This window comes from Stigmatopora nigra, chromosome 22, assembly GCF_051989575.1.
Source record: "Stigmatopora nigra isolate UIUO_SnigA chromosome 22, RoL_Snig_1.1, whole genome shotgun sequence".
Taxonomy (NCBI): domain Eukaryota; kingdom Metazoa; phylum Chordata; class Actinopteri; order Syngnathiformes; family Syngnathidae; genus Stigmatopora; species Stigmatopora nigra.
The window spans coordinates 3,754,468-3,772,275 of NC_135529.1; the positions used below are offsets into that span (position 1 = coordinate 3,754,468).

General features: G+C 38.2%; 1 protein-coding gene across 5 annotated transcripts in view; it reads right to left on the reverse strand.

The window, feature by feature from the left end:
• LOC144215399 (glutamate receptor ionotropic, delta-2) overlaps positions 1-17,808 on the reverse strand; it is a 230,902-nt gene that overhangs the window by 47,374 nt on the left and 165,720 nt on the right. For all 5 annotated transcript variants that reach the window (XR_013330421.1, XR_013330422.1, XM_077744290.1 and 2 more), the window contains 2 exons: positions 13,962-14,159; positions 12,669-12,981 (listed from right to left, as the gene is read on the reverse strand). Coding sequence is in view for 3 of the 5 variants with exons in the window: in XM_077744290.1 (XP_077600416.1) it covers positions 12,669-12,981; positions 13,962-14,159 (511 nt within the window). In the remaining 2 variants the exon portion in view is untranslated. The remainder of the gene's footprint in view (positions 1-12,668; positions 12,982-13,961; positions 14,160-17,808) is intronic.

A 17,808-nucleotide genomic window follows, 5' to 3' on the forward strand; every position in this document is an offset into this window, starting at 1 on the left:
CCAGCCAATCGCAGGTCACAAGCACACTGATAACCATTCACGGTCATACTCATAGCTTGGGGCAATTTAAAGTCTTCAACCATCCTTCCATGCATCTTTTTGTGATGTGGGAGGAAACTGGAGTACTTGTAGAAAACTAATGCAACCCTGGGGAGAATATGAAAACTCTACACTTTAAGGTTCAAACCTAGGAATGAACCCTCAATCTCGGAACTATGAGGCTGACGTGCTAACCACTCGGACACCAGGTCGCCTGCAGAAGGTACAGGTCACCTGAATATCCTCTTGCTGCCATTCACACAACAGGAAAACTGCTTTATATTCAGAGACATGGACAGATAGTACACTGAGAGCTCTGTGAAAACTGCTTTAATGTATTTGAACTTTGCTCCTAATCAAAACAGTGGCACCTTCCTATCATGGATGTTAGCAAGGGCAAAATCCAAGGAAGGTGACAGTAGTGTCCCACTGCAGGTGGCTTCTCAGCATGAAGGCTTTGAAAGTCCTAGTCTCTAGTGTCAACTCCCAACTGGACTCATCATCTTGTGTCTACACTCCAATTCAAAAGTGAGTGTTTTTTAGGCTTGTGGTCCAGAGGCTTTAAGGGCCCCCTCAGTGTGTCCCCAAATGAGAACCTCCATTCTTCCTACCAGTGCTTAAAGTCTCATTCTGCAGTTTGTCTCCAGTCTACAAAGTGCACTGCTAAAACCAAATAAATCCATCTGCCATCTACAAGGATACTGAACACTAAGAATTTATATACTGACGTTCTTGACTTGATTTAATCCAGTAAAATTGTCCTGAGTCACTGCTACACAGGTCACTTGATTTGCTGCTCAATGGAGGAAACCAATCTGAATGATTAATCAGTGTCACCATGAAGCAAATGGACAAGAAAAGAGACAATATATTTAGCAGTAATAGGCTGTTTTGTTTTTGCTCTTGTGTGGTTGTTTGCTCGAGGCTACATGTTTCAAAATATATTTGTTTGGTTTACTGTGGCCACAAATGATTTTGTTTACAAATATGCAAAACTCAAAACCTCATGCAGTCAAAACAAATAGAAAAACACTGAATCTTGAAGTAGGGAAAACAGGATGACCAGGCTGCGATGCATTGACTTTTATGATTACACAGAATTTTGTTCGGGGGTTATTACATTTGCACTGTTTATTGTTGTTCCCCCTTTTTTTAAACTTGTTTTTAATCTTAAAATAAAACATTCTTCAGTGCCTCTATGGAGGCTCTGTAAGGATTTTCAGTGTATTAATTGCGAAATACGGCAATCATAGCATGAAGAGAATTGAGTTAGGATATACGTGCTATTTTTCTTAAACTTTGGGTGGATTCAGTGATTGAAATTCACAAGAGGATGTACAAAATGTCATTAGCCTCCCTACCTTCTCTTTTGGGCACTGGCCACATAAAAACCCATCAAAACATTCTGTCGACCATACGCCATGAAAAAATAAGTTATCTTTTCTAATCTTCATGATTCCATTACACCACCCAAAATGTTAGAGTTTCTACCGCCAGCTATTCTTGACTAAGAGAAGATGATAGCACTTCATTAGGGCTTCTTGGAATAGTTGGACGATGTTACAGGCCACCTCATGGGAGAAACGGCAATCCTGCTATACAATGATGCAACCATTACTTCACTTAAACAGTTTGGCTCCTTTTAAAATATATATATGTCTCTTAAATTGCATGGAGGGTAAAGTTAACTGCAATCAAAGACAGTTACTTTAGAATAAATATGAGTATCAGAGTATGAAAAAGTTGGCACAAAATATTAACAACTCCACAACAAACAACACAGACTTCATTGTGAACCATGCCGTGCACTAATCACATGAATGATGGAGCAAAGCAGGTCTTCTAGAGGAATTAGAGCTCAGGTTGTTATCCCACCATGGGTATCAAAGTGATTCAACATAGGAAGGAGTATTATTGACTTCCCACATAAATTCAGTGGCGTAGAGCTCATAAGAAGTCGGAAAATCAGCAAACAAACATGTATGTGCTTTGTTAATCATTTGTTTTGAGGGAAAGGAACAAAAGAGACAGTGATGACAAATTTGTTGTGTTGTGTTTCTCCACCACAAACGTGATTCCACAAAAAGTCAATACATTTGCCTCAAACTAACCACCCAGCACTGTTCCTTGTTGACAGTGTACTGTTGAAAGCGAGCTTTAGATGAGAGCTGCTTTGAAGCAATGTGTGCTAGAGCCAGGAGTTTTTTTGTGGATGTATCCCGCCGCCACTTTCGGATTATTCGCCTCTCGTCCCATTTGATGACTTGTAGGAATATTTAATTTGGCTGATTTTAGTACCTGCACAACCACAGCTGGGATAAACTGAGGCAAAAAGTGTGGTGATATCTGCAATTGTGAGTATTCCAATCAATTTTTATAATGGTGCTACAGAACCTTATTACCTCCACCAAAAAAAGCATAGAAAACTTTTTGTTTTGCAAAAAGCCCTAAAAGTCTATATATAAATTTAGAGTCACGGTTTCAATTTAATATGTCTTTAAGCAGAAACCTGGAATTCAAACCTGTATCCTCCTGACTACCAATAGTTCAAATGTGTCCTCTGTAGAGGACATTTGTAAACCTAAATATCTCCCACCCAGTGCATTCAATCGAATTAACTTGATTTGGACAGTGAAAAAAATGGTAATACACAAACACACAAAGGTTTAAAGTACAATGCTTTTCAGAAGTAAGGTTTAATTCCCTTAGTGCAATTCAAAAGCTTACTGAAATGTGTCTAAGACTTCAACTTTGCAGACTCAACATATTCAAAAGTAGGGGGCGTGTAATAGGAATATGAGTTTCAAATGGGGCAGAGGGAGAAGAAAAAGGAATTAAAATTGCACACATTGACCCTTGGGTGTTGAAATGGGGTCTGTGAAGATTTCTAATTGGAGGTGGTTTGGTTTCATGAGGAAGTGGGATATAATGAAAAAATTGAAAATGCACAATTCCCTGAGATTCACTCCACAAAGTGCTCACCATCAGCAGCCACATTTGTATGTTTAAGTGTATTTTAAGCCAGTGCGGTACATTCAATTTTACTTCCATATACTCAATGCTGTTTGGCTGGCTAAGATGGAGTACTGTGAGTGCATAAAAATGCATTAAGTGTATATAATATGGAGTTAGACAATACAAATACTTCTGAAGATACAAACACACAGTTACCCTGGCAAAGAAGTAACTTATATTGTAGTACTCTAAATCTACTATCGTTTAAAAAGTTAAATGTTGAGTGTTCTAGCACATTGAACTTGTGAAGCATTTACAATCCCAAAGAGCTAATGTTAAACATGAATAAAAAAAATTGCCATGTTTACCACTTGAAACAGGGGCCACAGAATGTTTACGCTTTGTGGTGAAATTTCTTTCACATTCTTACTAGGTGTACAGCTTGAGGTGTTCAAAAGGGGAGAGTCTTGTTAAGCTTCATCATGCCCCACGTATTTTCAATGGAAGACAGGTCAATCTGCGACCCGCACTCTTTTATTGCAAAGCAACACTGTTATAACACGGGCAGAATGTGGTTTGGCATTGTCTGGATGGAATAAGCAGGGGGATTCATGAAAAAGATGTTGCTTTGACGGTGGCATATGTTTCTCGAAAACATGATTAGGCCTTTCTGCATTGATGGTGCTGTTCCAGATGCACAAGCTGCCTATGCCACATACAATGATGCAACCCCGTAGTGTCGCAGATGCCGTGTTTTGAACAAAACACTTAACAGATTGGGATGTTCCTGTCCTCATTAGGACAGGTTCTAAACACAGAACCGTTTAAACGGTAACATTTTAAATGACCCGCGGCCCAGAGACAATGCCCGTGCTTCTGTTTCCTGTTCAAAAATGCCTCCCTCTTTCCCCCTTTGGATTTTTTCATGACAACAGTGGAAGGTAGAGTCGAATGTGCCAAAGATGTCTGGAAGTATTACTGACCTAATTGTATTTCTATTTCTATTTGTCAAGTATTGCACATACCACAATGCGCTACCAGCCGCAATAACCCATTGCATGAAAAAGAAAGCGCAGACAAAAGGATACTTGAAGTTCAGTATGTACCCAAACTTTCAGCTACTCTCACTAAACGTTGTAAACATTTTGCCAAACTCATCTTGAAGTCATCCTTTTTTGTGTGTGGGTTGGTGTGTGCATGCATTTTTCATGGGCCCATTTGGGCCAACTTGCTGCATCATCACTTGTAAACATTCAGGAAAATTGGCTGACTCTTCTTCACTGAGCGCTTTTCCTTATTCAAATGAAAGAGCAGAGGGTGACTGGCTTCCAAATAGGAAAAGTGTGGAGGTCACTGATAAAGCACAACACATTTCATGTGTGGATGCGTGTGAGTACGTGTGGACTGGAAATAACTGAAAATACATAGTCTTAGCTTGGATGATAAGCCCCCAGCCAGTTTTGCCCATTATCCACAAACACTTTTGTATACTGCATAAGGGTTAAATTTACTTAGTAAAATATGCATCTTTCATGCATACTGTGAATTTAAAAGATCCTTGTAGTTAGTTCAATTTTGCAGGTTTTTGCACTTAATTTGCTCATTAAAAGAGGATCACAGAACATCACTAATCGGTTTTCTGATGGGAAACAATGTTTTCACAACAAGAGCCATCGCCCATCAACAACCGTATATTTTTGTGAATGTTCTTCCAATGAAAAAGGTCTCAATTGGATCTTGCCCGGTTTGATATGTGAAATATATTCATAGTGGATATATGGAACAATCAATCCGGCATTTCAGGTTATAGGAAACATACAAAACTATGAATACTCAATGCATTCTGAGAAGAGATGGTGCAAGCCTTCTAAAATTGTACTGTGGCGGGCCTTCTGGGGGGCTTTCCTTCACACTCCATGTTGTGTTTTAATTATTTTTTTGGGTGTGTATGTTTGCATGTAGAATATTTAAACTTTTGCAAGTTTTGAGCAGCAGTTTTGGTAGGGAAGATTCAATTTTGAAGAGACAAGGTGGGGTTGTATTTATGTAGCTTTACTCTCTTGCATTTAGAACTGTGCACAATATTCAATTCACTGCACTGCACAAAAGGACCTGTGGTGACATTGGAAACATTATATTTTCTTCCCAACAGCTTGATCAGCACTTTTTTTCTGACTTCACACTTGAATGCAACTCAAATGCGAAAAAGTCAGCAAAAAAAAAACTGCCTTTATTTACAGTCTCCTCTACAGCATGTGGATCAATACAATCTGTGTATAATATGAGAGGAACAAAAGCCAGACACACACAGCTATGTGTGTATGAGGGTGTTTGTGTGCTTTTTCAATGTGAAAGGGATCTTTTTTTTGCATGTAGCTAAGCATTTTGTTTCCTGGAGGGCAAAAGTTGGGCCTCGCAGAAAGAGAAGAAATATAGTTCATTAGACTTCATTGCCAAGTTCAAACACCACAATACTTGTTTTCAATTATACACTTTCCTCCGGCCATGCTGTTGGATTCCATAGAGCCCATCTTGAGAAGAATTGATTTCCAGCAAAAACATGATCGGCTTTGCTAACTGGAAAGCTCTTTGAGACTTAGCGTTAGACAATGATATTTGCCTCAAGGAAGAGAAGAAATCATCATGACGTTCTGAAGCAAAGTAGCCAAAGTAAGCAGAAGTAATTTAATATACAAAAGCAGACATGATTAAGATTTTGTTTGAATTAAAATAATTACTATTCTATTGTAAGACACTTAAATCAGACAGATTAAATTAAGTATTTCTTTTGATGATTATACCATGGTTACATTGAAAAGTTTAGAAGTTTAAAATGATCTCCCATGTTCTGCCAGAGGTCCAAATGAACATCAATTGACAAAAATGGAGCTGGAATGATTATGGAGCTGGAATGATTTTGAAACTGCGCAGTTCCTTGAGTCGGGTGTCCAAACTGCTAGTCCACCATCACGTTTATCTTTCACCAGTGCTTTTCTTTTATTGCTTTCTGTTCAGCAGTGTGTGAGGAGTTTAACGTTCGATCAGAGTTGTCCACTAATGTGATCACTTAATAGTCATTGTTTGAATTTGTAATGTCGTGTTGCAATGTTAGTACTGGATGATGACAATTTGATACTTAAATTTGATATCATAACATGGCCCTAGTTTGGAGTCTCACTAATATATTATCACACACAGTAGGGGTTCTTAAATGGCTACACTTTCACCCAAACTATTGCTTTACATCTGGATAATAACATATTTGCCACTGCCTATTTAAATTGTGATGTATTATGATATTTGAAATATTATGCTTTATGCTCGTTTTTTGTATATATACAATTATACTAAGGCAAGTGTACCTTACAGCCTAAAATATTAAGTTGTAACTATGGAAACGTAAGGTTGTCTCAAAGACTTTGAAGCTGCATTTAATCTGCGGATCAAATTCAAGCCAGCATCTGTCACCAGAGAGTCATTGAAGCCGCAGCAATCGCTGCACATATTTTAGTCTCCCCGCCTACAATAATCAGACAATTTCTTTGTAACTATGTCGTCAAGGTCAGCCTTCTGAGCTACTGCAGCCTGAACAAACAACACGCTTAATTGCTTTCTCATCGACCTATCCTATGCAAAAAAAAAAAAAAAATGACGCAATATTGTCATGCGCTTCTGTTTCGATAAATATAAAACCATCATTTAGAAGAACCTGGTATCCGAGAACAGCATAAAATTGGGTGTGGGGGACTGTCTACTTTTACATGCATACAAATTCCATTACATTAGTCTTATTTTCTTTAAAGGTGAGATACAAGGCAAAACTGTAAGGGAGAAATGGCGTTATTGGTTTAATTTTTTCCATGACCGTTTGGCTCTATGCTTGCAATTAAAAGTGTCTGTAGCGAGAGGTTTGGCTCTTGGCTTTAAGTTCACTAAATTTGCAGTTGCCCAAACAAAGCAAGGCAAGGCAAGCAAGTAAAATCGGTTGGATTATGATTTCCAATCCTCTGAAAAAATTTCCCACTGTCTCAGACATGTTATTTGAAGAACTTGGAACTGTTTTAGATAGAGGGCAAAAAGTCATCCTTTAAAAATAAAACAGTGTTTGGAACTATGCTCAATGCCAGTTTAGTAACTGGTAGTTTTTTACCAAATGGTTTTTCCTTTGAGTGACAAAATCTAATTTTCTTTGTGTAAGGTTAGCACAGAACAGACTACAACCAAAGATTAACAGCTAAACCAGTTTTTCTAATATTAATTTAGAACATATGAGTACTTGTTTAAATTCAAAATCCGGCTTATTCTTTTTTTTTACTCTCTGGAGAGTAGAAGAGATTTTTCAGTGTCTAATTAAATGTGACACAATGCAATTATGTACTCAGACTTATGAGAAGAGAAACCTGGCTTGCCTTCCAACTAACCGGTGCAGTAATTGCTGCCTATACCTTTTTAAGTGACTTTCCATAATCAATGTCATTGGGAACATGTTCTCATAACTCACATATGCTGTTGGAAATGAAGGGGAAGGTCAATGTGAAAAGAAGCCAGAATTGTATCTCATCCAGCAGGAAAAATAACTACCAGTAATAGGAGACAGTACACAAAAACTATGATCACATATGAATTTCTGTCCAATGAATGCTAATATATATTTATTCATTCATTTTCCAAACTGGTTATCCCCACAGCGGACAATAACAGGGAAATATCTGGTGCTCCAAGTCTTATAAAAGAATGCAGCAGCATCATGCTCACACTTTCCTAAAGTCATCTTTTGTGCACTATACGTATTCCTATTTTTCCCCATACAATCAAGCAAATAAAATGATAATTAAAAGAAATGATAATTATAAATGAAAGCTCACGTGACAGCTGGTATCTCTAAAAAGTTGTTAGATGGGTCACCCATGTATGAAGGTAATACATAAAGAGGGGATATCATCTATTTGTCCAAGCATATGGCAGCACTCTAACGTAGAGTGAGGTAACAGTTTTACCTACAACCAATTTGCCAAAGTTATTATATATTTCATACATGACTTAATATAAACTGGTCTTTGCATTATCGCCGTTTTAAAAGCTGGAAATGGGACCGTCTCGTTAAGAACCTTCTCCACCGATACACTCTCACTACCAAATATAGCCATTCATGACAAAACATGTCGTCTATTGGATATGTGAAAAGAGGTAACTCAAGAATACAATTCCTCTATGTTAATTGCTCAGAAATGCTTATTTTGCTTGTTTAACGTGTGTAACCATAGATGAATAATTTGGAAAACCACTCAGATTGTGGCAGGGAATGGCCAGGGAATGGCAATGTAGCATGATTAAAATCTCAACAAAATCACATTATGCATACCCTCCAAAAATCACAAGGCATCAATTTCAGGAGCGTTGTTTTGGAGGTTGTATTTTTAAAGTCCATACCAAGCCTGTTCTCACACACACAAAGTAGAAATGTAAATGCAATTTGACTTCTAAAAGCAGTGAATGGAGGGCTGATTCAAGAGAATGCAGAGACAGGATAATGAGAAAACCAAGAGTGTAGAAAATGAATGAATAGGAGTTGAATGTACTATAGATGCCGAGAGACTTCCTCTCAGATGGATGAAAATAAAACAAATGTTGGTCACGGGGGGAAAGGACTTGCACTGCCTCCACCTCGGCGAATCCCTACTCTAGTGGGATAATGGATTCAAGAAAGTTGGGGAGACAAAAAGAAGAAAAAAATAAAAAGAAATGAAGAAGAAATAAAGGCTGTCATGGTAACACTGGCTTCACAGCAGTGCAGCACACTGGAGGCAGAGGTAATGATGGAGGGGATGCGAATGCTTGTCGCACAGTGAGAGGCTGAGATGGAGGACAGCTATGCTACAACAAGTGGATGGAAACGTAATTTACTCAACTCTTCATTCCAAAGCACACATACCAGGGCCATACACTTTTTGGGAGTTTATGACAGGTTCTTTTTCAGCTATGTTGATGTAAAATATCCATATATATTCTGCTATGAATATTATTTTGGCCTTCTTATACACTACTGAAAACAAGACATAGCATATAATTGTATTGCTTTGTTTTTAGTGATCTTATGAAACTTTACATATTTTGCACTTAAAATTTATCACCTATATGATTAAAATTGACTAGCAATGAAAAAGCTTCACATAAACACTATTTTCTAACATGAAATTAATGCTTGCCACAGACACTTTTTTTTGCTGATGCATTTTGTCTTAGAATAGATGAATTGTCACATTACAAGACATAGCGTCTCCCTGATCATTACGTACTGCCGCGAAAAGCATGCTCTGACATTCAATATTGGCAAGAGTTGAGACAAGCAGATATCAATCAACAATGGCCACAGAGGAATCTTCTATCACATTGTGACGGTCGTATGATCTGCTCGTATCACCACAATCGTTATAAACAAGATTCGCTGAAAAATCAGTTTCAATGTTTATTTTGTCTGCGTGGGATGGAGGAACACAACTGTGTGCCCCCGTCCGCAGTCAATGTGTAATTGTCACAGTCTGCTGGTTAAAAACACACCAGAGCACAGGTCAGTGAAAAAGTTATACTACTGGTCAATATTTATCAACAAATAGTAGGGACACTTAGGAAGTGTCACACTATGTGGGACAACAAGCAGCAAAAAAAAAAAAAAAAACTTTAGCACGTGGCTGTGAGGTATCTGAGATGTATTATCAGCACTCGGTATATAAATGCACAACTACATGAGGCGCAGTGATGTCAGCCATGGCAGTAAATGAGTCTGCACAACGTTACTGTCAGGCCGTAATCAAGCTCAAATTGTGTAGACTGTGTCTGGCATTATCCATACACACAAATCACCTTATCTTTCAATGTTCAGGTTTCTAACATTAGGTTGTGCCGTGATTAAGTGGGAGAAAGAGGACACCTGGGAAATATTTATGCAAGGCATTTATATGAGTTGACACCCACATTTTGTTTCTTTTCTCTTCTATCTTCCTCTTTTGCTCAAGATGAACAGTTTGAGTCGTGACAACAGCAAATATGTAAGCGGTAACACATAAAAGGAGACGGAAAGGAATCTTAGCAGGAGACAAGATTAAAGATTAGAACACTGTTGCATATCTGCTTTTTGACTTGTGTTGGTACAATTCTCCAAATCTGTGGCTAATCCAGTTTATGTACATAATGGAGTCTCTGATAAAAGAGTACAATTTTTGGAACAAATAGGTTTGTAACATTCTTCTTTGGAACATTATTCTTCTTTCTTCACAAAACTACATACTTTTTTTTAACTTAATGAGGTGCATGTCTTTTGGTGTGAATATTTTTATGGTTTACACGGCTATATAATATTTAAACAAATGCAGATTTGTTTTGCAAAATTTGGTCGATCCAGTTTATAATTGGGTGCGGTTTGTAGTCCCAAGTTTATAATAGTTTTTTAATGCCACTCTGAAAACGTATTTACTACATACTGTTGAAAACTCAAAAAAAATTAATATTTTAATCATGGGCTCTTGCAGTGATTTGGTGATTGTTTGCCATCACTTCAATTTTCTGGTATATTTTACTAAATAGGGGTATGCATCTCACTGCCCTGCAATGCCTTTGGACAATTTTGACTTTAACACTCTATAGACGTCGCATGACACCCATCTCCATCCAATCACTTTCCTCTTCCCAAGCTCTCACTCTAGCCACTGCCTCTGGTGGCTCATTTCAAAATCCAAACGCCAGTGTACAAGACTGCAAATGAGTGCATGTCCCCTTCCCTGCAGGGTCTTGCTCCGACCAGCCTGTGCGCAGCTTCCAGTCAATACTGTGCTAATGTTATCTGTTTGCTTTCTACCCTGGGACCTGGTGGCCCTGGCCTTGGCAATCATTCAACCTTCGTCCCATCCAGGAATTATTGTAATGATCTTTCCAAGTCTGACCATAGGCAAGTACGACCCAGATGAAAATGTGAATTGGCATCTTTGGGAAATACTATATCATATATAAAAAGTTTCTTCCTTTAAGAAAAATAAGTTGGGAGATGACTGAAACAACAAAATACTGTGAAACTACAAAGAATAAGAAAGGAAAGAGACATGAAATATGAAAATAATCTCTGAGAACATCTCACAGCATGCTCCTAGTACTCATGCTTGGTTTGCTTGAAAAGGCCCAAAGCAAGACAGCCAACCCAAATATTGTTTCCGCTCCCATTTTTCTCAAGGGTTACATTGTTTTCACAGTATAGTTCAATTCAATTGTAAACATAGACAGCAATAAGTATGAAGTATCTGCAGGAAAAAAATGTGTCTTTGATTTCCAAAATGGACTGCATTCTGTTTTCTGAGCGTTCCAGCTGACTTTTTACAGTAGGCTCTACTTTTACTTTACCCTGCAGTGGGATGAGTGTTGTTCATGCTTGGTTAAATTCTAAGCGAGATTTCTGGTCCTCCAAATCAGTGACAAATCATCTGTGACCATAATGCTGCTCCTTGCATTAACCCCCCCATAGACACATACACACCCACACAGTACAGTGCACACAACATGCAGCTGCATTTTGGTGCACAGCAGCTCAACAAGCTGCTCAAAATGAGATCCTTCCACACACGTTTTCCTCACTAATGATGCCATGACTAAAATGTTAATTACTCCAAAAAGAGAAATGATTGCCAAAAATCAAACAGCAATTAGCGTGCATCATCATTAGGGACGTTAGACGCTACAACAAGATGGAGGATTATTGAGGGAAGGGCAGGCACCGTGCTCATCAGCAACTCATTCATCCCATTTTACATAGACAGAAAGAAAACTTAGAACCAACATATGGTAAAAAGTCCGCAGTAATCCTTTGAAAAATGCAGAAATGCATTAGTAGCTACGAGGCAATCTTAACACAAAAACAACAAAGGAAAAGAACAAGACCACCATTGAATTTCTTGTCAGGTGATCCAGGGAGGAAGCAGGTGGAGCAAAGCAGAGATTGTGAAGCAGAAAGATGTTGGGTATAAGGACCGACATTTTGAGTTCGAAGCTGCTGATCACTGTGTAGTGTAACATATTTATAGATTGCTGATCTTGCATCAAGGTTGCCTCACAGGCACCACGCAAAAAGTCAGACGCATCAAATTTTCTGCTTCTTGCCACATAGTGTCATGTCCAACAATACATACTCCAACCGTACAATTTGTTGCTAAATTTGGACAAATAATGTCCCTCCAAGATCAGCATTCTCCATTTATTTTCTCTAAGTGCAGTTGCTGGCAGTGCAACACAAAGCTTGTTTTGCCTGCCATCAAATTGCCACCCTTACACCCTGGTCACCTTGCTAAGTGTTGATGATGTCATAGCTACAAGAATAAACAGAACAAACCATCACCTTATTCCTCTAGCAAATGTGTTAACCTAATATAAGAAGAGGGATAAATTACTAATTTGTAACAAAAAAAGAGGAAATCTTTGGATTAAAATAAATATACAATTATGAATATTACAGAGCAATTTAGATTTTGTTTTCTATTTTTGCGGAAACATTTCAGACTACTGAAGTATAGACTATGTTCCCATTCTGCCTTATTAATAACCACAATCACATCTCATCATGCAGGATCTCCAGTTACTTTTAGACACCAGAGCAGAGAGCAGAGGTCAACCCATGTGATGCATTGTGTATGTACCTTGTTGTACGAAGGATCCGTACACGAACCACATAGAATTGTAGAGTGTTGTGGAGGATACAGAGCCCATGGGCAGTCGAGGTGGGTTTAGCCAGTTGAGCAAGTAGACCAGGATGCCAACCAGCAGCACGGTACCAGCGATGCACGCCCACAGTGACAGGTCAAACGGTGCCAAGCAAGCAAACATGTCCACTGTGCGCTCAGCCTTACGCAGCAACACACCCACGGAATAGTCCATGTAACGTGAGGTGAAATCCACGACACTCTCGCGCTCGGGCGTGATGGTCAGGGCTGAGAGTCCGATGTCAGCTCGCTAAATGACAGAGGAAAGGATTATTCATTATATATCAATATATCTACATCTACGACTATATATTATATATATCATATATATACACACAACATTTATTGCATTTCATTTTAGCTCTTATTTATTACTCTCATTTGAAATACAGACAATCATCTTTGCATCATTTGTACATGTAAACTGAATGATTTTGCACTTCAAGACTGCATGATTCAGTAGGTGCAATTAAAATTAGCGTTGCCAAAAAAAAAAGGGGGTAATTAAAATGTTTCCAGTCCCTGGAGTTACGCTAGCAGCTGTAATATTTTGATTTATCAAAAAGCTTGTCTTTGATTTATGACTTTGAACGTGGGAATGTCACTACGAGCCAAATACAGGAACTCAGGCACTGGGAAAATCACGTTGAACTTTCCGTATAACTGTAGAATCCTATTTTGGTTTACCCGGAGTATAGGTTTGCAGATAAGAATGAAATCTTTTAATATGTGACACTCTCTGAATTCATAATGCCATTAATGGCATTATATATTGAACTTATAGTACTTATTGTTTCAGAACACTTTGTAACAAACAATTATACCATCTAATATTCTTCTATTCTCCAAATATGCAGTCAGAGCAACTATAAAGTGCAGTTATATTTTTTTTACAGAACAAATCTTATGAGTTATTCATCTTATTATTGTCCGCTTGAGGAGTTGAATCTGAGTTGTCCGATTTAAATGGAGTTTAAGGGAGCCCCATGAGGTTGCTTCATTTAAATATGTACTGTGGACATGGCATGATTTTCCTACTGAAATGCTATAAGTGGGCCAAACGATTGTCTGAGAAACAGTCCCAAAAAGGAAACGTAAGCCATCCATTGCATACATAGCATGCAGAAGTGATTCCAATGGGACGTGGCATTATGCATTCAGTTTTGTATATTGGTTCAAAAGGTTTTATCCTGTAGGAAACATCTAATTTTGTATTGATATTCGTCTCACCTTGAAAACGAGTTCCCCCATGAGTCCATTCCATTGACCATCGGGTTGCAAACTACCATACTTGTGGTCTGGTGCAATGTAGATCTCATACTTGAAGCCCAAGTAGTTGGAGAGCGCATCCAAGACGTCAATAGAGAAACCCTGGTATTTCTTTGGTTTGCCAAGAACATTCTCAGAAACCATCACGAACGGCTCCTCCTGGAAAGGCAAAAATCTTTTAGCATTAGTCGGTCAAATAGGCAATCAATAAAGCAGTTGTATGGAAGTTTAACCCACACAATAACTAAAGGGCCCTTGAGAGCATCATCCGAAAGGTCTTTCCAAAGGTTAAAGGTTTGAACTAAACAACCAAGTAGTGCTTTAGTCAAAACATTATCTAACATCAATGCACATTTTCATGGTGCTCAAAATCAGTCTGACAGTGACCCAATTGTGTTTAGGTCTATCGGTGAGACCAGTGTTTCCTAACCTTTTTGGATTTAACATATGGTACATTTCCCTCTCCTTCCAGCTGGGTGCAAATGATCTGTTTTGTTCCGTGATTTATAGTCCAGAAAATACAGTAGATTTTATATATTTGCTTTAAAATCAGATTTCAGACCTTGCTTGAGTCCATGAGGTTGACAAAGTGTGGAAAAACTGCAAGTAGATATTTACTGGCGGCTGATCCTTAGTTTGGTAGGAAGATCACAGAAGCAAGCTGTTAAATGGGCACTTGGAGACCTCCTTCCACCCTAATCCTAATCATTCATGTCAGTGTGTCACACCTCCCAGCACCCATTGCTCATCAATATGTGCGTGGCATCTAAAGGGCAGCTGCCTGTTGACGTTAAAGACATCCAGCAAACATTTGACATTTAAGGCAATTAAAAATCGCTGGCATTCAGGGGTGAAAAAAAGATGTCTTATAAAGCATCAAAGCAAAAAAATCAAAATAAAAAAACCCCAAGAGACACACATCTAATACTTGCATTTTACGGGGGGAATTTTCACTTAAATCCACTCACGCAAACCTCCCTATTGATAAATGAAATGTTTTAGACCGAAACGTCTCCTCGATTTACGGAAAGCCTATGCTCTATTGAGTTGATTCCAGCTGCTCGTTGTCCATGCGTGTACACACCAATACGCCAACACACAAACACACACACACATACCAACATGATGCGATTAACTTCGGGGTTTCTAATCTTTGCTAGCTGTGGCCGTTCAATAAGCTATTAGGTAGTGAGTGGACATGCATGCCAAGACCTTCTTGCACTAAAAGCATCCATCAGTCCAAGCAGGAACACCTCCTATGCAGCCCCGCCACATCCACACAGCCACACAACCACACATAAACACAATGTTGATTGTGCAGTGGGACCCCAAATAGCATTTCTGCTCTTTCAACCATTCATTCATTTTCTGTACCACTTATCCTCACAAGCATCGTAGGGGTTCTGGAACCTATGACAACCCACTAGCAGCAGGCTGGGGAACCACTACTACCATTATTTTAGGCAGATGTCCATTGTTCTCTCCGAATTGTCTTTTCTCTTCAACGTGTGGATTGCAGAGAAAGTCTTTACAGTCATTATTGCTGAAACCTCCAGTCTTACTTTTTATCGATTCTCACCAACATTGCTACAAAGTTTGTAAAAAAAAAAACTATAAGCTTCAATATTGTCTGAGCTTAACAATCAGAAAGCCCCCTTCAAGGAAACTTTCAAATATATTTTCACAAAATATTTGACCAGGTTTTTGTCCATCAGCAATTGAAAAAGATAAGCACATATATGACAGTACTGCAATTTACAAGGGACACAAAAACTAGTCATTCTTTTAAGAACACTATTAAAATGTCTACAACATGTTCTTCAGAAATTCTAATGATGACATGCATCATTAGGTAATGCATTATAGGTTGAAGCCCAGATTCAAACAAAGCCTCATAACATTGAGGCAAAAGTGAAAACTAGCCACTACATGTCTATGTTCTGATTGGGAAAACAATTTAGCTTTTGGAAATATACCCACATATGTTCAGTTTGATGTAACACTTTTGTATTTTGATACAAGCTGTACAATACACATGAGAACACTTCATGACTCCCACAAGTAAATGCCAGCACATACTTTTACTTCACCTCATTATACTACAAAAAGTGTCTTTGAGGTGAAAAGTTCATTGGAAAAAAACTAAACAAAACCTCAATCTCAAACAAAATGTCAAGTTAAGAAAAAAAAGGCCAACAACAGAACTTAATCAATACTGTCAAATTTTAAGCATTGTCAAAAGTTTTCAGTGGTGAAGGCTCATTTAATCATTCCCCAAAAATTGGACTGAATAGTCTGTCTTTGAGCTGCCGGCCTCAATCAATACCTGGTTGAGGCTTTTCACGTTAAATATCTGAAAGCATAAAAAAATACAAAAAATGCCCTATGAGTTGATTCCTTCTATGAGGCTTCATTGCACTGTCTTCTCTTATCTGTTATTTGACACTCGTGTATTCCCCCTGCCACTCACCAGCTGCATGATACCAGTTGGTGCTTTTTCCACGCTGCCACAATGCCGTATTTCCCTAAACATATGCCAGAGATACTGTGTTTCCTCTCTGCCAGTCTAGCCAAGCGTCACATCCATCAAGGCGACAATTCTCCTTATTTGTGGAGCGTGAAAAATGTTATCACATCTGTCTGCATGCAGCAAGCAGGCAAGCAAAGCAAAAGCACCCTCCCACCCCACAAGACTTTCTTTCCACCTCCTGTTTTCTTCTAGCCAGCCTCATGTGGTCCCAATGCCGTTTTCATTCATTCATTATCCATACAAATAAATAAAATGAAATACATATGCAAATTGGAAAAAAAAAGGCCACCAGAAGGTGCAAAGGTCTGAGCAAATACAAACTGAACGTGGCAGGTTTAGGAAAAGGACATATGTATAAGATAGAAGCCATTTTGTAAATTTCAAACCACAAATATGATTAGTTAATGATGTTCCTTTAGTTATCATATACAACCCGACAACGCCTCCCTCACCCCAAAGGAATATATATCTGTATATTTGTCAAAACTGATACTCGTGGGCAGCAAATCTGGAAATATGTTGTCCTTTTTTATTCAATTTTATCATACTCTATGCACAACAAAACCTTTTAAATATCATAACACAACATCAATGTTATGAAATAAACTGTTGGCTACGTTTTCTCTGATATGTTCTTTGCGCATGATTTTGAAAAGTACAAAAGATAAAGCATTCATTGAAGGACAGACATATATAATAAAATATAAATAGAATCCCTTTGGCCAAGGCTGTCACTTCAATGCAGCTGTAAAATACAAAAAAAAATTGCGAGCAAAGTGAGTCACTGGGGGAATTTACGACCTCTTTGTACCATTCAGTTTCCACCAAAAAAAAAAAAAAAAGGTTTTAATGCAACCAATGACCTTAAAACTATTCAGTTACATTGTGATGAAATATAAATTATAGGCCCATTTGAGAAAGATGTCTTCTGCTAATGAACAACATAAAGATAACTGTATTTGCAAAATTATTGACCAGGTAGCCAATATATAAAAATCAACATAGTCCTCTTCTAATCAATGGAAATCATATTTTTATTTCCTCTAACAGTGCTATAATGTTAGCCCCTATTTAAATGGTCAATAACTAATTCATCTTGTATCCAAAGGATACATTTGTTAATGGAGTACCATTGAGAGGGATCTTGTATATTTGTTCAGACATTTTTCATTCCAATCTCTATTTTCCTCCCATATCTCAAAAATATTGTAGGCTATTTGAACACTCAAATTTGTCCCCGGATACAAGTGTGAGCTTAAAATGTTGGTCTCCTTGTGC